The following is a 23042-nucleotide window of genomic DNA, read 5'->3' as shown; positions in this document are numbered from 1 at the left end:
CATTAACATGATGCTTTGGTGATTTTGAGGCTTCTTCAAGTCTAGCCATAGCCTTTTCAAACTTCAAATTGATGGTATCAATGTGAGCACTAAGTTGAGCACCCAATTGAGTAACGAAGTCCACTTCCTGCTTTCCTCCTCTAGTAGCCTTGCAAGGTCTACTATATTGTGAGTTATGGACCACCATTTCCTCAATTTTGTTCCAAGTTTGATTGTCATCAACTTCGGTGAACATTCCATTTGATCCCATGTTGAGAATGTTCCTTGAATCTTCATATAGACCGTTCCAAAATTGTTGTACCAAGAACCACTCGCTAAGTCCATGGTGAGGACATGAGCGACAAATTCCTTTGAACCGCTCCCAAGCTTCATACAATGATTCTTCATCCCTTTGCTTAAAACCCGTAATTTGAGCTCTTAGCATGTTAGTCTTTTCCGGTGGGTAGAACTTTTTGTAGAAAGCTAGAGCCAATTTCTTCCAAGAATCAATTCCGAGAGTGGCCTTATCAAGGCTCTTCAACTATTGTTTCGTGGTGCCAATTAGAGAAAAAGGAAATAAGACCCATCGAATTTGGTCTTGAGTTACACCGGTTTGAGAAATCGCATCACAATAGTCACAAAAAGCCTCCATATGAGAGTGCGGGTCTTCACTAGGCATCCCCCCAAATTGGCTTCTTTCGACTAATTGGATAAATGCGGATTTGGCAATGAAATTTCCGGTTAGATGTTGTGGTGTGGGAGTACAATTGGGTAGGTTCTCCTCGGTGGGTACGGAATGTGATGAAAACTTAGCAATTGTGGGTTGATTTTGTGTTGTATTTTGTGTTGGGTTCTCCTCACCTTCTCTTGCAAAAGGGTTGATGAACTCAATAGTTGGTTGAAAATCTACAACCTCACTAATACCTCTCAAATTTCTCCTAGCAAGTCTTCTATTGGTTGTCAAAGTTCTTTCAATTTCACGATCAAAAGGTAACAAATCACCTTGTGACCTTGTTGACATGCAAAATATCAAACAACTCGAAAATAATTAGAACAAACCTCGAGGAGTTTTACTTCCCCAAGGCAAAGAAAGACACAACTAATAACAATATAAGAAAATCTAAATCAAGTTAACACCGTCCCCGGCAACGGCGCCATTTTTTGCCGGACTAAATCTTTTCGGTAACTTGTCGTTAGGAGCACCTAGACCAAAACACAATTTATAGCTTCACAAACAACTCTACAATTAGTAAAGAGGCAAGTAAAGGTCAGATCCCAAGGGACGGGAATTGAAATGAGATTTCTATTGCAACTAGTGATGTCTTAGGGGTGTCACAATTTAGGTTGATGTAGAAGGTCACTAAACTAAATAGCAATGAAAGTAAATAAGCAAGATGAATTGAAAAGGGGTTGCAAACAATTGATAAAAAGCACTAGGGGATCATAGGGTCATAGGCGATTCATGGGAATTGATCATACAAACATGTTCTCAAATTATAAGCAAGCAATTATTGTTGTGATGGATTGAGTTGGGTTATATCTTACAATCCTAGGAAAGTTTGGGTCCCGGAGCCGAATCGATTAGATTGTACAACACCTACAAGTCGACTTAGTCTTCCTTATTCAACAACATGCATGGTCTAATGAGACTCGAGTTTGTTTATGTCTTACAAGTCTCATTGAAAAGATAGGTGATGGGTAAAAAATGCAAGGATTCATAGGCTCGCATTTCATCAAACATAACATGTGCATGAGTTGAGATCAAAACAAGCAACCAAATAAACCATGAAAGCATATTAATTTAAGCATGAATCATTCCCCATGTTGGTTTCCCCTAATTACCCATTAACCCTAGCTATGGAACTACTCACTCATTATCATGTTGAACATGCTAGCAAGGTTGTCAATCATACCAACAAAGTGAAACATGATGAACAAATGAAAGTAATTAGCAATAATTAAAAAGGGATTAAGAGAATTATACCTACTAATGATTCCAATAATAAAGCAAAGAATAAAAGAAGTATTTGATGCTTGATTGAGAGGTTGTCAATCTCCCAATAATAACCCAAATAATCTTCAATTACCCAAAATAAAGAATGAACAAAAGAGAGATTAAGGAAATAAAACTTGTATTAAAACTTGATTAATTATTGATTACAAAACTAAAGAGAGATTTGATTGATATTAACTACTCTAAGAATTTATAAGAAGAACATGCTCTTCTAATTAGACTAATGGGGTATTTATAGTGGGGATTAGGTGTAGGAATTAGGGTTAACTAAGGGCTTAAATGACGATTAAGTCCCTACTTAGGGAAACGCCGGTACTTTTGGAAGGATGGGCATCTTTCTTGAAGGTTGAAGAAACGAAGTGGTGTTGTCTTGGAATCCGTGCGTCTTAGGCACGGGATGGCCGGATTCTTCAATTGCTGCCGGGCGTCTTTGGGAGAAGACGGGCGTCTTCTGGTTGCTGTTGCCCGGGCGTCTTGTAAGGAAGACGCACGGATTGTGGCTTGGTGGACGGGCGTCTTCTTGGGAAGACGCACGGATTGTCATGCAGCGTGCTTTCTTCCCCTTTTCTTCCCTTTCCTTCATAAAATCCTTGGGGATTTCCTCGGGGATGCAAGGATCTTTTCTCATCATTGCCCATCTACTATAGCATGTACAAAGGCCTTCTAATCTTGTCTCTCCTTGATGCTTGGTCATTGAATTCAATAAATTTAGTCTCGTTTTGCAATGAAAATGCAAGGTTTGCACTCCTTTCCTACCAAGGACACAAAACCTCAAAGAATATGCAAAACAAAGAACTAAAGACAATAAATGACCCAAATATGCACTAAAAAGCATGGGAACGTGGCTAATTCGAGGACTAAATATGCTATAATTATGGTCACATCAGTGGCCCCGATCAGGGACGCAACGTTTTTTGAAAAAAAAATTAAAAATTTTTAAAAATTGCCTAATCACTTGCAAACATTATTCCTTCTTCAAATTTTCAATTTTTTGCCCATTTCCTGAATTATTGATGAATGGAAGAGTCCCCCGTATACGTTCTAGTTTGGGGGGAGGCTTTCTAGTCTAGTATGTTTTCTTTGCTTTGCATTTTAGTTATTTTCTCGCAACCCATTAAATATGACCTCTTGTCCTTCTTGTTTATGCGCTTTGCGCCATATTTATGGTTTAGTTGGGTAATTTGATTGTTGTCACATTGCGGACAACGTTATGTTTAGCTTGGGGGAGATTGCATTCGCATATTAGTTAGTTTGCATTTAGTTAGTATAGATTTAGTGAGAATTTTTGAAAAATTTGTGTGAATTTTTTGTTTCTAATTCTTTGCTTTTTCTACTTATGCCCTCTTGCATATCCTAATGATTGCTTAAGCTAATAATTTATTCTTTTATGATGGATATTGCTACATGGGGATGTCATGACATAGTAGGTGGGAGATGGAAAATGAACCGAATTGGCTTGATCTTGACTTTTGGCAAGCTACAAAATGGTAAGGTAGAACCTCTTTGGACCGATGAATCCATATCCAGTCTCTCTTAGGTGAGTGTAGGTTTCCTTATGTTGTGTGTTACATCAAAACGCACAAGTATGGTCTTTATTTCATCTCTTGCTAAGCATGCATTCATTTGTTAAGGCATTTTGGAGCCATTCACATGATAAATTTAGCCTTTTTGACCCCTTCACAAAATTCATCCCTAGCTACATCATTGAAATTCCCTGCCCTTGTTGAGCTAGTAGCTTAGTTGGATAATTTTAGGTGCTCATTGGGATGTGGTTATTGTTGGAAGTCATGTGAGCTTGGTCTTAGTACTTATGAAAAGAAATAGAAGGAATGTGAAAAAATGTGAGAAGAGAAGAAAGGAAAAAAATGCTTGAAGAAAAATGAAAAAATGAAAAAAAATGAGAAAAATGAAAAGATTGAATATGCATTGAAAAATGAAGAAAGAAAAGCATGAAAAAGAAGAAGCAAAGATTGTGTTGAAAATAAGAAGAAGAGGTGAAGTAGGGAGCTCTCATGCATCATTTATACATTTTGGAGAGCTTTTCTATATTTTGTATTGTAATCTTGGGTTTAGTTTTGGGATTGAGCATCCTTACATTTGGTTGTTGCTAGCTTGACATTAGCTCCACAATCCATAATTTATTTGTTCCCCTTCTTACCCATTACATATTGTCTTCCTCCTACCTATTTGCCTTCTTTATCATGCTTGCATTTGATTGTTTTGGCTTACTAGTTTTGATTGATTACCATATTAGATTGCGGGCACATTATTATAAGTCGAGGATAGTTGAGTTTTTATTTACAAAAATGTCCTTTCACATATAAAAGAGTTTGAGTGCACCGTGAGAGTCCATAAATCGAAAGATCATGCAAGAACTTAAAGATTTGTTCAAAGTCTTCCATGCTACGCCGTCATGTAAATCTCATCCACGTTTTGCATTATTACTTATGCCCATGTTGTCTCAGGTTTTGAATCATTATGCTTAGCTTGTTTTAAATATTGCAATTGAAGGGATATGGTTTCTTGCTTGGGGACAAGCAAGAGTTTAGCTTGGGGGAGTTTCATGTGTTCATTTTATATATACTTTTACCCCTCGTTTTAGCTCGGGTTTGATTGCATATCATACTTTAATTAGTATATTTGTGAGCTAATATTGCATTCTAGGTGTATTGCTCGTATTTGTTACATTTTGAAGGAATCTAAGCGATCGAAAGCTTTTTCCCATCATTTTAGCAAACATAGGAATTTGCAAGGCTACGTAGAGGCAAACTTGATCATGGCATGGAAATTTATAAGGAGTGTTGGACCAAGCAAAAATGACACTAACTTATGTTAGTAGAAAAATGAAGAAATGAGCCCATGTATAAAATCAAGTGTTAAAGCCCAAGTAGAGAAGATGGGAGAATGTCTTGGATGCTCATCTTAGGATGCTCTTTGGATGCTAATTGTGCAATTAATCGGGTGTTTAAGAAGGAGTTGATGGCCAACATGGGATTCTCCAGGCAATTACTAAAGCAATTAAGAGAAAATATTTGGGGTTGACCCCTTATATTTGCTCTAAGTTTCACCCCTCATTTCCTATATAAAGGGTGTAGACTTCCACACCTTTACACACCATTCCATATACATTTTTCACATAATATTCTCTCTAAGTCTTAGGTTAGTTAGTCTTTAGTTTAGTTTAGTTTAGATTAGAATTACTTTTAGTTTTATGTTACAAACATTTTTACCTTAAGCATTTCAATATAATTTCCATTCAAGTTCATTTACAATTTACATTTCAAGTATTGTTCTTACAAGTTCCATTTCCATGTCCATTGAAAGTTATTCCTATTCCTATTTTCATTATGTTCATCATTTCATTTATCATTAGTTTAATTTACATTTCCACCATGTTAGAGTAGTAGCATTTGTCTAAGGAGTAAGGGGAGCCATGCATGTTTAAGTAATATGTAAATGTCAAAATGAGGATAAGTTAATATTGTCTAATTGTTTCTATCACATGTTTGCACCTTAATGTTTAATCTTTGTTTAAAGGCCTTATTCATTGATTAAGTTTGTTCATTCGTTCTAAAAGTCGAGAGGCTTGGAATTGAATTAGACTAAGCATGTGTAGTAGGACGACCTAGTCATGGACGAGAGTTTCTCTAGGACCCGGTCTATGGTTGAGACTAATATCGTAAGATGGGTGTCTTTAAGCCTAAACATTTATCGTAAAATCAACTTCCTAACTTAACATGAGCAATTACATAATTAGCATGTGTGACCCGACCTCCCTAGACATTTTATTTATTATTGTTTTATCACTTCAACCTAATCAATCAATCGATAATCTACCAAGGTAAAATTCAATCCATAACAATTAATTAATAACTTCCGTCTCCTTTGGGTTCGACCCCTAAGTACTACACTCATTTGTTGTCTAGGGTATAAATACTATCCTTGCATAGGTGTGCGATAACCTATCATTACACAATGTGAAATTTTCTTAAAACTTGGATTCATTTACAATGAAGGAATTCAGACTATATATAGGCTGAATATCTTTGGGCTCCAAGGTAATAATAAATGCTAACCTTGATTTCCAAGGTGATTAATTAATACCCTTATGGAACATACAAATAACAATTAACTAGAAGCTTTGAATGATTAGATGCATTGAACAATTCTTTGCCATCTCCTAGCTTGATCCATGCGCCCCAAGCGAACAACAATATCGAGCAAGTCCCTTGATCTCGTTCACCGACCATGCTCACTGATGCCCTACCTCGATAGTCGAACCAACTCGCGCCAATTGAACTAGGACCGTTCATGTTTTTGAATCTCCCTAAGCCTTTATTAACTACAAAATAAGAAAAATAAGCTACTCAATTATTCTTAAACTTGTCTTGAATTTTATGATGCGTGTTCGTTTATTAACCGTCTCACCACCCGCATCAACTCCTCACTCGATCGAGTGTCAACTCACTTGGTCCACTAGAGGTTCTACTTGGTCCACTGGAAGTCTACTAGGTCTAGTTTAGGTCTTAATTGGTCTCGTAGGAGGGGTCATCTTTTACTTACGAGCATACGTGGGTTCCCTCACGTCTCCCTAGGTCCTTTGTCAGTCCCAAATTATCCGAGTATTTCAGGGCATCATGAATCACCATGGATTCAATCATGACATGAGCAATATTGGTGTCAATTTGATCAAATCGCCCATTGTTGGCGGAATCAAGAACTCGTCAGGACACGGCACAACATCCATTATAGAATGTTATAGCAAGAAACCAAGGATCCAACCCATGATGTGGGCATTGTCTTTGCAATACCTTGTATCTCTCCCAAGCTTCATACAAGTTTTCTAGAGCTTGTTGGCGAAATCCCGTGATTTGACTCCTCAAAGTTTGAGGTTTCTCTGGTGGAAAATACTTTTGGTAAAAAGCAAGAGCCAACGACTCCCAATTGGTGATTCCCGCAGCGTCTCTATCAAGGCTATTTATCAATATCTTAGCCTTGTCCTTCAATGAAAAAGGGAAGAGTATCTCCCTTATTTAAGCTTATGTGACTTCCGTTTGCTGAATCATGGAGCAATAGTCAGAAAATTTTTGAACATGCAAATTGGGATCCTCTAAAGGACTTCCCCCAAATTGCCTTCTCTCCACAAGGCCAATGAAAGCCGGTTTGATCTCGAAATCCGTGGCTCCTATTTGGGTAGTAGTGATACCTTTTGGAAGCAAGGCCGCAGTGATTTGGAATGATCGGAAAGCTTCACCATCTTTTTGATTGGAGATGGTGATGGTGGTGGAGATGATGAACTAGAACCTTCTTCCTCATCACGGATTGGGTAATTGGTACGAATATGACCCAAACCACCGGGACTAGAAGATGCGTCAAGATCCTTGAAATAATTGAGTCGGTGACAGAACGTTCTCTCGGGCTCCGGATCAAAGGGAATCAATTCTCCGATACGAGAGGACCTGGGCATAAGACAACAATCTTCAAGAAACTTGGAAGTAATGGTCTCAAGGAACAAGTGTTCCTTAAGACAAAAGATAACAAGACAGAAATAAACAATTCTAAACGCAATAGGGTCATAATTATTCTGTTGCTAAGGGATATGAGTACATTAGGGATAAGGGTTAGGAAGTCACTTGGGCAAATTTAGTGTGGAACAGATGGTCCATACCTAAACATAGCCTAATATCATGGATTTACCAACATAATAGCTTGAATACTAATGGTAAATTGCACAGATTGGGTATAAGCGAAGTAGATACCCATTATGTCTGTGAAGCAGCTGAAGAAACGGAAGACCACCTATTCTTTGCTTGCGATTACAGTGTTAGGGTTCTAAAGGAACTAGGGGATTGGCTTCGAGTCCCCTTGCCCAAGCATGATATCCTCCATTGGAGACTGACCAGGGGATCCTCTCTCATCAGAAGAGATCTACTCAACGCCACTATCAATGCTTGCATTTACCATGTGTGGCACCAAAGGAATTTGTGTAAGTATGAGCATAAAATTCTTCGCCCTGAACAGCTAGGAAAGCTAATCATTAAAGAGATTCAGAGTAAACTCCTCGAACAAACTCAGGTAAGGGTAGGTGAAGGTGACCGGAGATGCATAACGAGATTATTGAAGAAATGAGGCAAGGTTGAAGATGAAAAGGAAAGCAGTGACAGCGGGTATAGGGTTATTTTGTTTTGTTGTCTACTGGTTTGTTGGTTAGTAATAGAGAGATTGGGCTTGTCCCTTTCTTTGAGTGGAGATCGGCCCAATTCTTTTTAGAACGGTGCCAATTCTTGTAATGGGGACGGTTTTTTGATCTAATATATCTTACATTTCATCAAAAAAATTCTAAACGCAATAAAACCGTGCTCCCCGGCAACGGCGCCAAAATTTGATAGGATGTTGCAACCTAATCAAAGATACCCTAAACTCGGCTAACAAATTAATGTAGTAAGGTAGGGGTCGAACACAAGGGGATGAGAATTGCGTTATGAAATGCTATGAGTAAAATTCTATCTAGGTCGATTCACTTGGTTGGTTGGTTTGGTTTGATAACTTGCAAATAAAACGATGTAAATAATATATGATAAAAGAGTCTAGGTGAGTCGGGTCACACATGAAATTATATAGAAGTTCATGTTAAACTCGGAATAGATAATTTTGTCAATTGCTTAGGTCTTATGACAACCACCTCTTGGCCTTATTGTCAACCATAGAACGGGTCCTAACAAGTTGTCGCTCTGGCTAGGTCGGTCTACTAAAACATGCTTAATCTACTTCATTTTCGTGCCTCTCGACTTATACAAGTGAATTAGCAAATTAATCAAAGATAGTGATCAATTATCAAAGATTAGCAAATAAAACAAGCATGTGATTGAAACTATTAAACAATATTACATCATCGATCCTAATTTAACATTTACAAATACTAATTATGCATGGCTTCCCTAATCCCTAGACAAATGAAGCTACTCACTCATATTAGAAATAAAACTAATGGTGTATGAATTAATAAACATGATTATAATGAAAATATAACTAAATGAAATGTTAAGAATTATGAATAAACTAAACAAAGATAACATTGAAATAATGAAATTGCTAGTGATAAGAAATGTAAATGTAATTGCTATGAATTAAACTAATGGTGATAGCAACTTGATAATAAAATGTAATAAAAAACTAATATTGCTAATGCTAATAACATTGATGTAAACTTTAATAATGACGAAAGACGATTTAACGAAATAAACAAGAATTGAAATTACCGTAACAAGAGAACTTGGAACTTGAATAAGAATAACTCGAATGACAAACCCAATTAACATGAATGGAAAGATTATATTATAAAGAACCAAATGCTTATGTAAATTATTTATGACAAAGGAAATTGCTTAACAAAATATAAACTAATATGAAGACTAAAAGAATTGTGTGCTTAGAGTATATGAAGGATGTACAAGAGGGTAAAAAGATATCCTCTAATGATGGATTAAGGCCCCTATTTATAGTGAAATAGGGGTGAAACGTAAAAATCATAGACCATGGTAACCTCGATCAGGCACAGGCCACCCCAATCGGGGCTGTGTGATTTCTGATTTATGGCCTTAATTCCTCGATTAATTAGCCCAAGGTATCATATGCTCCATCATTAAGCTTCTTAATAACCCGAGTTTGTAACACCCCGTATTAAATCACTACTAATTAATTGACTTAATTATATATAGATCTGCTTTTATAATTTTCCACACATATTTTAAATTGTTTTCGTCACATTTCCATTTTAATTTAAATTATTCCTACATCTTACAAGCAATTTCGTTAATCTTACTTTTGATCAAAAAGATTTACATAATGTAACACCCCATGTTAAACTGCTACAAATTAATTTGATTTAATTACTATTAAAACTACTTTTATAATTTCCCAATTATATTAAGTTACGTTTATCTCAATTCGTTCTCAATTTAAATTTTTATAAATGATTTCGTTTATTTTAATTATAATCAAAACCTTGTCTTAAATAAAAATACGATGATAATCGTTGTCCTATTCGATAATGTTTCTTCACATCACCCCAAACTTTTACATTACTCACTTTGTAGTGTATCAAACATTTGGCTATGTCAACCTTGCTTCTCTTGTTTTTTTCCCTGCATGTAGTTTTGTCATCTCCACTATACACATTCACATGCCTTCTATAGTTCACATGTCTTCTATGCCTTCACATGTATCTTTTCCTCTGCTCATGTTTTTGTCACTACCACTTCACTCATTCACATGCCTTCCTTCATAGCTACCCTTACCCCGTCACATGTGTTCGATAACTTCTATAACTACTCTATACCCTTTCCTGCTTATATTTTTGACTATAACACTCCTCTTTTACCATCTCCATCACCATTTCATCACCATCATCATCTACTTATAACTATCCTCAATTTACCTTCGTATTGGTGATCAACATCATCAAAATCACCCATTAAACTTTTGTAATGCACTCGGCCAAATCCGAGTCAATACCAATTCCGTCACCAACCAACTCTCACGCCTATTCATGTAACAGAACATCGACCCGACACCAACTCGCCTTCACTACCACTGTGAGCACCTCTCCTCCGTACTCCTACCCCTGCTCTCCGTCCCTGTTTCAAAACAGAAGCCATGGCCACCACCATACGCACCACTCGACCACCAGACCGTATCCTGACCCCATTTTACAACTCTCATTTACCTGTTTGTATCCTACTTCGAAGACGGAAACCGCAGGTCCCTCCACCTCTGTCACCCCGTGAACCGTGGCCAGCAGCCATCAGCCACCATCATCGCCGTCGTGGTCGCCAGACGCCGTGAACCTCCCTTCTCCTCCTTCCTTCTTAATTCCTTTTCCTATACACATAATCCGTCTTTCTCTCCCTCTCATCTATTTTCGAGCACCAACAGCCACCTCCGTATCTGCCACCATCAACCGTGCCCATGCCGTCACCCTGGTTGCTGTCGAAGCACCACAGTAGTAAGACTCCGCTTCCTTCATCTCCTTCTTGCCTTTCGCTCTTTCTTGTGTTTCCTTTCCCCTGACTGCTCTTCTCCTTGTCCTGCTCTTCGACCACCGCTGCAGAGCCGACGTAGAAACCACCGGTGCTGCCTTGCCTGCTGCTCCCGTCGCTGCTCCTCATGGGTTGTTGGAGAGGGGTGAGCTTCTTCTGCGTGAAACCCAAATTGATTTGAGGAAAACGTGTAACCAAGTTGCTCTTTTATGTTTAATGATACGGGTTGGGCCCGATTTACTAACTTGACCTTTCGTAATTCAAGGTTTGATTGACGGGTTTTGTACTTGGACTTCTCCTGCTTTTATGACAGATTCAAGACGGACTTGTGACTTTAATAATAACGATTAATTTCTTATTAAATCGGATTAATAAGCACATTAACTTATTTCACTAACTTCGGTAACCCGACCTTCTTCTATCCCTCCTTAATTTTACAAGACTTGTTATGCTAATGTTAATGAATATGTTTAAATATGAATTCCGTAATTTGATTGACTATTAAAATTTGAATAAGACCGCTAAACTATTCTTTTAATAATGACATGAAATATACATCTGTACTCCTTAAATGTTTAATTTAGTTAGACTTGCATGTTAAAATTTCATGATAGCAATTGATTATCGTTGTGTTATTTATTTTCTCACCTAGAAATATGATTAGGGAATATAATTAAAACATATATTTATTGGTTACATTTATTTACGGTTGTGTGACGTATGACTGACATGTTATCTCATAATTTTTGCTTTACTTGTTTAAGTGGTACGTAATCTAGTGAGATGTTAACTTTTAAATGAGTAATAATAGATTAGCTCGTAACCACTAGCCTAAAAGGATCATACCTTTCAGCTTTAAATATAGCTAAAGGTAGAGAAGGTAAGTTTAAATTTTATTAAATATTAAAGTCTAATAACAATTCTTTTAAAGGTTTGAAAGTCAAAAGTTTCGATAATGTTTTCAAAAGCAAAATGGTTTACAGGATTTAAACGTTTCTCCAAATTACAAAGAAAGTTACTTAATAAATAAGTGACTTAGTTCATATCTTTTATAAAAGTATTAAACTCCTAGTTTCTAAAAATATTTGAAATGATTTAGTAGTGCTTCCAAATGATTTACATAAAATTTTTATTAAATAACCAAATTTTATTAAAAAGAAGATTGAATAAGCTCTTTACAAACGAAGCTTAAACTTAACCTTACTATAGTAAAAATCTAAATACCTTCCTCAAATAAAGAATTTAGAAATAATAAATTTCAAATAAGATTTTCCAAATCCTAAAGGTTTCAGAAAAGATAAAGCAAGATGAATTTATGTATGTTTACGTTTCTTATTCAAAAGTTTCTAGCACTCTGGGACAGGTCCCTTAAATGGGACCGTTGAGACCAGAATATCAGTAAATAGTAACCTGGCTATGCCTCTTAAATGGGACCTCTAAGCCATGGAATCTTTCCCCGATTTACTTGGGTATGCCCCTTGAATGGGACCTCTGAGCCAAGTGTCGTTGTATTGTCGATATGTTGAGATGGTCTTCATATCGATGTATCATCGTCTCTAGGAGACATATTTGAGTCTTCCGTGTTACATGTTGGGCGCTACCTTGGTAAGGTTTAGGGATCCGACGTGATGGAAGAATGCTTAGAGAGCTTATGCTATACAAGTACGGACAACACATCCCGAAGCTGCGTGTGGAGGGATTGTCGTTAGGATAGTAGTCGACCACACCGCCACCGAGGAGCTGCGTGTTCCAAGAAGTTGTGGAGTGGGTATATGCGCATATATTGACAGGAGCTTGATCAACTTTACTACCTTTCAGATATCTTGGCAATTATTATTTCACGGTTGCGATCGTGTGCAGACCTTGACGGTTGCGATTGTCTTGGTGCCTTGAAGTGTATGGGACATGTCACTTAAATGGGACCTCTGAGACCATCCATTAGCAGTCTGTTCTTCCCCACGATTTTGGTTGTTAAACCAAGTCAATTTAGTTGTCCGGTCCTACCGAGCACTAGGGGTGAGATGTAAACCTCCTAGAATCGGTATGATTGGCGGGATTGATGTTCACATTCGTACTTAAGGTGAGATGCAAGCCGTGAGTATGCGTGTGACATTAGTAGTCACGTCCCGTGCTTAATTGTTAGAAAACAAATTTTTTTAAAGAAATGACTACAGTTTTTACTCACATGATGCCTGTTGGATTTACCGTTGAAATTGTTATATGGTGAATAATGTTACTGCACGATAAAGAAAGATCAAGGTAATAATGTCACATGTTTGATGATTGGGACTTGTTGTGCTCACATGTGCTTAACTTTGTTAAGTATTGTTGTATTACTAAAATGGTTTCTTAATATCTTTGAGTAATACTGTTGTATCATTTGAATATCCAGAATGTTGTGATAAGAGAACTTATGTGATATATGCTTTACGTGATTCTTATTTATGCATTCCATTTACATTCGCATGCCTGCTTTTGAATGATTAAGGCGATGATAGGAGAATGGTTAGGTTACTGTCGCTCAGCGACTTTTGTTTAAATGTTTTTCAGGTACCAAGAATGAGTTAGATGGAGACACCCTTAAAGGGGCATTCTGGGTAATGAGAGGAGCTTTCAATGTTGGTTTAATTTCGAAATTAAATCTCTCGACTAAATTATTTAGTCATGTGTAAGTGATCCATGACGATCTGGATTCATTTTTATAGCAATGACTTGGGGTTTTTTCGCTTTTATCCCTTAATTAAGTCATTAAAAATCTGTGTTGTTACAGTTGGTATCAGAGCGACCTTGTGACCGTAAATGAGGATTAAGCTTCGTTTACCTAACGAGGAGCGCGCCTGGGTAAGACTTATTAAAATGAGTAGAATTATTAGATCACTAAAATGAGAGATTCAACTAGAAACACTTAGGATTCGTCTAAATAATTTATTGGGGTAGAATGATTAGCATGGGTAAATATGTCTAGTGACCAGCCCCAGACCTAGCGCGTCATATTTGATTTTATTGCAAGGTAATTGTGATATGCTATTTGCGCCAACCTTGATTTTGTATTTGCATGTTGTTTGTTATGTGCGATTATTCTTGCTAATCATAATAATAGGTTTTGCTAACCATCCAACTTACCTGTTTTCACATGTGTTTTAAAACATGCTTTCAAAAGCAAGCAAGCTTTTAACAACTAACTTAATAACGATAATACTAGTAAGTTCGTACAAAACATCAAGAAGACTAACTCTCCTACAAGAGCTAGCCATAGTACTACTCTGTTACTAATCCTCAAGAGAAGACGATGATGCCGTGCTCGCATAGGCCTCTTCTAAAAAGTGGTCCATATACACATCCAAGAGTATGGTTTCTTCATAAGGACCCACGAAGATTCTTCCATTGCCTTGACACAAATCGACCAAAGCAGTCCATCTAAGCACCCTCTCCAGACGCTTGAAGAACTCCACTACTTCGCCCTCCAGTTTCTTCAGCTCTTCACGCTTCATACGAACGGTTGCTGAAACAAGTACAAAAAAAAAGGGATGAGCATCAGGTCACACCATAGCGTAATATGCTGCTAAGTATATTACATAATAGCTTACCTCTCGTGATTTTGTTAGCTAAGACCACCGGAGTCAAGCGAAGATCAATACCACCCCTTAAGATACTTTCGATGAGGGTTAATGCAGGACCCAAGCTCAACAGCCTGCCGAGTATGACATCAACGAGAACCACTTTTAAGCGAGAAAAGAACTCCGAAAGTTCACTCACAATATCATCAATCTTCTTTTCATAAGACCTAACCTTTTCAATGGCAGTTCTACGGGGCATATTTTCTTAGGGTTAAATGTCTATAGTAGGGAGAGAAAATAGAGTGGTACCATATCGTGGAGTGATCTGAGACCTTTATATGAGCAAATCAATGCTCCTTTTAGCCTTAGCGATAATCGATGTTCTTAGGGAGTCAGAATGACACAGTATGAAGATATATAACTACTGGCTAGTATGTAGTAGCTTGTTCAGAAGTTAGTAAGATAAACCATACGATTGAGTGACCAGTGGAACGATTAGCATCACGATTGTTATGACGGTGGGTTATTAGTCGGTTGAGTCAGTAATAAATCAACCTTGGTAGTATGAAAGTCAGAATTCGGCTGACAAGACCCCTTACAGCAAAGTATAATAGTTTAAGAGTAACCGTTTAAAAGTTGTGTTATATTTAAGGAGTATCTACTTTGAGGGTATACCTACCACGATGGTTTAATTGAGGTTGTAGGATGTAGTGACTCACTATTATTGTGGATGTATATGACCTATTGGAGATATATGTATGACGATTTAGGACTCAACTGAGTGTGTAAAGGATTTATAGGACACAAGTTTCAATGCTAGTGGATATGCGAGAATTAGAAGTTTTGATTTGGGATATTATGGTAATTTTGCATTAACGGACTTGATGATTCATAACATTGGGGGGAATACAGGCGTTATATTTTAGCATGTTGCTTTATTTATTAAGATCTTAACCCTAATAGAATGTAACTCCAATGTTACAACTGTCTTCTGAAGATGACGAGGCAGCTTGCATCGCTTCTTCCTCAGCCTCCTCCATCATTCGGTCGGTGTATATATCGAGGAGCTTAGTATCCTCATATGGACCGACAAAGATCCTTCCCCATCTAGTGCACAAATCAACCACTATTTTCCACACCATAATCTTTTGAAGTCGCTTGCATATCTCCACAACCTCATCTTCTAGCTGTTTTAACTCTTCACTTTTCTTCCGAATAATTTCTGTAACAGGACAAGAAGGTTGAGTTCATTATGATTAATTTGTGGGAATAGGTGATTCTACGTACAGAACATGATAGAGTCAGACTTACCCCTGGTAACCTCCTCGGCCGGAGTTATTGGAGAGAGATGTGGATCGGGACCCTCCCATAGAATGTTTCCCAAGAGACTTAATGCCGGAGCATGGTTTAGTAGATCCCAAATAGTTTCTTCTGTAAGAACTACCTTCAGTCGGATGAAAAAGGGAGGAATTTGTTGAACTATGTCCCCAATCTTACCCTCATAGTGCCTAACTATATTGACATCAGTGGTAAAAGACATTTTGTGTAACGATGATGGATTTGAAGGAGAATTATAAAAAGAGAGAGTGGTGTGATATATGACACGATTACCACCTATTTATAATGGAACTAATGACTTAGAAAACATACATCTGAATAAGAGTTTGTTTGAACTTGTGGAAAATTTTGTGGCCGAAATTCAAGTTTCAACTTGGCGACAACTGAACAAGAATACGTCCAAAAATGTCAGGACAACTGTTATTGTGGGACTAACATGTTAGAGAAGTTTTCTTAAGAGAAGTATGATTGTACACAATTAATTGATTTTAGTGTACAAAATTTTTGGGATATAATGGCTTCCGTAATAACCACTTCGGGTATTGGTATAAATCCCTAATAGAGGACAAGTTAAAGTGATGATTAATTGGATTACGAAAAGGACTCCGTTCCACTTAGCTTCTTTACTAAAGGATTATAATCAGTTTGTTTAATGAGAATTCAAAGTTTTTACTTTACAATTTTAAGGAATAAGCCGTCATTTGAATGTAATGAAATCCGAGTATAAGGAATTTTGTGAGCTGGGAATGGAAAAGATTTCACTGTATTAAAAACATCGTTTTATTGGATCAGGGTTGTTACCCAATTTCTTAACATAGGTTTACCACAAGCATTCAAAGAAAGCAACCATTACAACAAAGAGGACCATTAACCAACTAAGCAGAGTCTTCGCTTCATCGAGAGACTTCTTAACCGACTCATGGAGCTCGTCGTATGGAGTAGCCATGATTAATGATTATGAATTGTTGGGACTTGAAAGATGTTTATGGAAAGAAGGAATTAAGTGAGTAAGATGTTTGAATTTGAGTGTTTTGTAAAGGAAGGGTTACTGTAGCAGTGCCATTGGAAAAAGAAGGAATAGAGTAGGGATCCGTTGGAAATAGTAAAGAGAGAAGAATGAACGATGACAGAACCGTAACTTGTCCTATTTATAAAATCATCGATACTTTCTTTAACTTCTCTTTACCCTCTCCCCTCTTCTTATCTCTGACATGTGTATATATATATATATGTATATATCTATTGTTTTCTTTTTTGCCGCTTAAGTGCTCGAAAATTTCAGCCGCTTTTCATATCCGCTTTTGTTTACACCTATCCTTCAGACATCTCCTCTTCTTTTGGTCGAACCTTTTTCCGTGCAGTGTATGTTGCATACCTTTCCTCCTAATAGGTCTCTTTGTCATCGAATTTTCGAAAACCTTGAAAGTCGTTAACCCTCATTTTCTTCTCATTGGAATTTAATAATTTTGTTCAAGTGTTATTTGACAATATTTTCAGATCCTTTATAGTTTTTCAAACAATTTCAAGTACCTTCTTACTATTTGGAATATCAAATTTCAAAGCTAAAGTTTTTCATGATCAAATAAAAATATTTCAAATTATATTTCATTACTCCGCTCTCACAATATGGTAAACTAAATTTGTTTAAAAGGGGTACTATACTTGAATCTCATTTAAAATGTTGATTATTTTAAAGTTCGACTACCTTTTTACAAGTTTCGAGGACGAAACTTCTTTAAGGGGGTACTACTGTAACACCCCGTATTAAATCACTACTGATTAATTGACTTAATTATATATAGATCTGCTTTTATAATTTTCCACACATATTTTAAATTATTTTCGTCACATTTCCATTTTAATTTAAATTATTCCTACATCTTACAAGCAATTTCGTTAATCTTACTTTTGATCAAAAAGATTTATATAATGTAACACCCCATGTTAAACTGCTACAAATTAATTTGATTTAATTACTATTAAAACTACTTTTGATTTCCCAATTATATTAAGTTACGTTTATCTCAATTCGTTCTCAATTTAAATTTTTATAAATGATTTCGTTTATTTTAATTATAATCAAAAGCTTGTCTTAAATAAAAATACGATGATAATCGTTGTCCTATTCGATAATGTTTCTTCACATCACCCCAAACTTTTACATTACTCACTTTGTAGTGTATCAAACATTTGGCTATGTCAACCTTGCTTCTCTTGTTTTTTTCTCTGGATGTAGTTTTGTCATCTCCACTATACACATTCACATTCCTTCTATAGTTCACATGTCTTCTATGCCTTCACATGTATCTTTTCCTCTGCTCATATTTTTGTCACTACCACTTCACTCATTCACATGCCTTCCTTCATAGCTACCCTTACCCTGTCACATGTGTTCGATAACTTCTATAACTACTCTATACCTTTTCCTGCTTATATTTTTGACTATAACACTCCTCTTTTACCATCTCCATCACCATTTCATCACCATCATCATCTACTTATAACTATCCTCAATTTATCTTCGTATTGGTGATCAACATCATCAAAATCACCCATTAAACTTTTGTAATGCACTCGGCCAAATCCGAGTCAATACCAATTCCGTCACCAACCAACTCTCACGCCTATTCATGTAATAGAACATAGACCCGACACCAACTCGCCTTCACTACCGCTGTGAGCACCTCTCCCCCGTACTCCTACCCCTGATCTCCGTCCCTGTTTCAAAACAGAAGCCATGGCCACCACCATACGCACCACTCGACCACCAGACCGTATCCTGACCCCGTTTTACAACTCTCGTTTCCCTGTTTTTATCCTGCTTTGAAGAGGGAAACCGCAGGTCCTTCCACCTCTGTCACCCCGTGAACCGTGGCCAGTAGCAATCAGCCACCATCATCGCCGTCGTGGTCGCCAGACGCCTTGAACCTCCCTTCTCCTCCTTCCTTCTTAATTCCTTTTCCTATACCCATAATCCGTCTTTCTCTCCCCCTCATCTATTTTCGAGCACCATCAGTCACCTCCGTATCTGCCACCATCAACCGTGCCCACGCTGTCACCCTGGTTGCTGTGGAAGCACCACCACAGTCGTAAGACTCCGCTTCCTTCATCTCCTTCTTGCCTTTCGCTCTTTCTTGTGTTTCCTTTCTCCTGACTGCTCTTCTCCTTGTCCTGCTCTTCGACCACCGCTACAGAGCCGATGTAGAAACCACCGGTGCTGCCTTGCCTGCTGCTCCCGTCGCTGCTCCTCATGGGTTGTTGGAGAGGGGTGAGCTTCTTCTGCGTGAAACCCAAATTGATTTGAGGAAAACGTGTAACCAAGTTGCTCTTTTATGTTTAATGATACGGGTTGGGCCCGATTTACTAACTTGACCTTTCGTAATTCAAGGTTTGATTGACGGGTTTTGTACTTGGACTTCTCCTGCTTTTATGACAGATTCAAGACGGACTTGTGACTTTAATAATAACGATTAATTTCTTATTAAATCGGATTAATAAGCACATTAACTTATTTCACTAACTTCGGTAACCCGACCTTCTTCTATCCCTCCTTAATTTTACAAGACTTGTTATGCTAATGTTAATGAATATGTTTAAATATGAATTCCGTAATTTGATTGACTATTAAAATTTGAATAAGACCGCTAAACTATTCTTTTAATAATGACATGAAATATACATCTGTACTCCTTAAATGTTTAATTTAGTTAGACTTACATGTTAAAATTTCATGATAGCAATTGATTATCGTTGTGTTATTTATTTTCTCACCTAGAAACATGATTAGGGAATATAATTAAAACATATATTGATTGGTTACATTTATTTACGGTTGTGTGACGTATGACTGACATGTTATCTCATAATTTTTGCTTTACTTGTTTAAGTGGTACGTAATCTAGTGAGATGTTAACTTTTAAATGAGTAATAATAGATTAGCTCGTAACCACTAGCCTAAAAGGATCATACCTTTCAGCTTTAAATATAGCTAAAGGTAGAGAAGGTAAGTTTAAACTTTATTAAATATTAAAGTCTAATAACAATTCTTTTAAAGGTTTGAAAGTCAAAAGTTTCGATAATGTTTTCAAAAGCAAAATGGTTTACAGGATTTAAACGTTTCTCCAAATTACAAGGAAAGTTACTTAATAAATAAGTGACTTAGTTCATATCTTTTATAAAAGTATTAAACTCCTAGTTTCTAAAAATATTTGAAATGATTTAGTAGTGCTTCCAAATGATTTACATAAAATGTTTATTAAATAACCAAATTTTATTAAAAAGAAGATTGAATAAGCTCTTTAAAAACGAAGCTTAAACTTAAGCTTACTATAGTAAAAATCTAAATACCTTCCTCAAATAAAGAATTTAGAAATAATAAATTTCAAATAAGATTTGCCAAATCCTAAAGGTTTCAGAAAAGATAAAGCAAGATGAATTTATGTATGTTTACGTTTCTTATTCAAAAGTTTCTAGCACTCTGGGACAGGTCCCTTAAATGGGACCGTTGAGACCAGAATATCAGTAAACGGTAATTTGGCTATGCCTCTTAAATGGGACCTCTGAGCCATGGAATCTTTCCCCGATTTACTTGGGTATGCCCCTTGAATGAGACCTCTAGCCCAGTGCCGTTGTATTGTCGATATGTTGAGATGGTCTTCATATCGATGTATCATCGTCTCTAGGAGACATGTTTGAGTCTTCCGTGTTACATGTTGGGCGCTACCTTGGTAAGGTTTAGGGATCCAACGTGATGGAAGAATGCTTAGAGAGCTTATGCTATTCAAGTACGGACAACACATCCCGAAGCTGCGTGTGGAGGGATTGTCGTTAGGATAGTAGTCGACCAGCTGCCACTGAGGATCTGCGTGTTCCAAGAAGTTGTGGAGTGGGTATATGCGCATATATTGACAGGAGCTTGATCAGCTTTACTACCTTTCAGATATCTTGGCAATTATTATTTTACGGTTGCGATCGTGTGCAGACCTTAACGGTTGCGATTGTCTTGGTGCCTCGAAGTGTATGGGACATGTCACTTAAATGGGACCTCTGAGACCATCCATTAGCAGTCTGTTCTTCCCCACGATTTTGGTTGTTAAACCAAGTCAATTTAGTTGTCCGGTCCTACCGAGCACTAGGGGTGAGATGTAAACCTCCTAGAATCGGTATGATTGGCGGGATTGATGTTCACATTCGTACTTAAGGTGAGATGCAAGCCGTGAGTATGCGTGTGACATTAGTAGTCACGTCCCGTGCTTATTTGTTAGAAAACAAATGTTTTTAAAGAAATGACTACAGTTTTTACTCACATGATGCCTGTTGGATTTACCGTTGAAATTGTTATATGGTGAATAATGTTACTGCACGATAAAGAAAGATCAAGGTAATAATGTCACATGTTTGATGATTGGGACTTGTTGTGCTCACATGTGCTTAACTTTGTTAAGTGTTGTTGTATTACTAAAATGGTTTCTTAATATCTTTGAGTAATACTGTTGTATCATTTGAATATCCAGAATGTTGTGATAAGAGAACTTATGTGATATATACTTTACGTGATTCTTTTTTATGCATTCCATTTCCATTCGCATGCCTGCTTTTGAATGATTAAGGTGATGATAGGAGAATGGTTAGGTTACTGTCGCTCAGCGACTTTTGTTTAAATGTTTTTCAGGTACCAAGAACGAGTTAGATGGTGACACCCTTAAAGGGGCATTCTGGGTAATGAGAGGAGCTTTCAATGTTGGTTTAATTTCGTAATTAAATCTCTCGACTAAATTATTTAGTCATGTGTAAGTGATCCATGACGATCTGGATTCATTTTTATAGCAATGACTTGGGGTTTTTCAGCTTTTATCCCTTAATTAAGTCATTAAAAATCTGGGTTGTTACAGAGTTAGGCCCTATTCTTTTGGAATTAAATGTCTAAACTGAACTGGACTGAACTGAACTGAATTTAAAGGAGCTGAATTGAACTGAACTAAACTTAATGGATCTGAACTAAACTAAACTGAACTTATCTGAACTAAACTGAAATAATAATAAAAAGATTATACAAATAATAATAACAATAATACCAATACCAATAATAAATATTATAATAATATTATTCACTAATAATAATATTATATTAATATAATAATAATAATAAGCTAATAAGATATATAAAAAAATAAAATAGTAATATAATAATAATATATTAGTAAATTAAATGTAAACATTATTAATAATAATATAATATATTATTAATAAAACTTAAAAAATAAATAATAATAATAATAATAATAATAATAATAATAGGTCTAATATAATAACTTATTAATATAATAATATTAATAAATATGCGATTAATAATATTAATAATAATTAATATATTAATAAAATAATAAATATAATATAAAACATTATTAATATAATAATATTCAATGTAATACTAATACTAATACTAATACTAATACTAATACTAATACTAATAATAATACTAATAATAATAATAATAATAATAATAATAATAATAATAATAATAATAATAATAATAATAATAATAATAATAATAAATATGTTATGAATATTATTAATAATAATGAATATATTAATAAAATAATAAATATGATGATGATGATAATAATAATAATAATAAATAAATAAATAAATATATTGAATATAAATTTAATAATATAAACAAGACAAATTAATTATTAATAAATACAATAGTAATATAACAAATGTAAAAATAATATAATAATAATAATTACAATTGTAAATAAATTAATATAATAATAATAATGATATCAATAAGAATATAAAATAAGAATAATAATATTAATTTTGAAATAAACTAACATGAACTGAACTGATCAAAACTGAACTGAATTGAATTGAACTGAACTGAACTGAATGGAGCAGAACTGAACTTGACTGAACTTAATGGTGCTGAACTAAACTGAACTGAACTTATTAGAACTGAAATTAAGTTCCAAAGAACAGGCCCTTAGAGCATCATTTGGCATCCTAAGTTTGTAAATTTGACTTGGTCTTTTTGGACTTTGTCTTGGGCTTCTTTTCATTTCTTTACTTGTATCAACCCATGCTCATTTCTTCATGCTCGGGATTTCTTTG

The 23042-nt window shown here is 35.9% G+C and overlaps 1 protein-coding gene and 2 non-coding genes across 3 annotated transcripts; 2 read left to right on the top strand and 1 right to left on the bottom strand.

The window, feature by feature from the left end:
• Window positions 1–317: 317 nt before the first annotated feature.
• LOC141610182 (small nucleolar RNA R71) lies at window positions 318–424 on the top strand. Its single transcript, XR_012528077.1, has one exon. It is a non-coding gene; the product is annotated as a small nucleolar RNA R71 (small nucleolar RNA).
• Window positions 425–6772: 6348 nt separating this feature from the next.
• Window positions 6773–6879, top strand: LOC141609766 (small nucleolar RNA R71). The gene has a single exon (XR_012527678.1). It is a non-coding gene; the product is annotated as a small nucleolar RNA R71 (small nucleolar RNA).
• An 8665-nt stretch (window positions 6880–15544) lies between these two features.
• On the bottom strand, window positions 15545–16267 carry LOC141607800 (uncharacterized). Its single transcript, XM_074427148.1, has 2 exons — window positions 15900–16267; window positions 15545–15810 (listed from the first exon to the last, which is right to left on the bottom strand). Exons 1-2 carry the CDS (start codon window positions 16126–16128, stop codon window positions 15545–15547), a joined length of 495 nt encoding a protein of 164 aa, XP_074283249.1. The 5' UTR covers window positions 16129–16267.
• Between the last annotated feature and the right edge of the window lie 6775 nt (window positions 16268–23042).

The sequence above is a fragment of the Silene latifolia genome, chromosome 10 (assembly GCF_048544455.1).
Source record: "Silene latifolia isolate original U9 population chromosome 10, ASM4854445v1, whole genome shotgun sequence".
NCBI lineage: Eukaryota > Viridiplantae > Streptophyta > Magnoliopsida > Caryophyllales > Caryophyllaceae > Silene > Silene latifolia.
The sequence above is the reverse complement of the archived record's forward strand: the minus strand, read 5'-3'. Positions and strand labels throughout refer to the sequence as shown.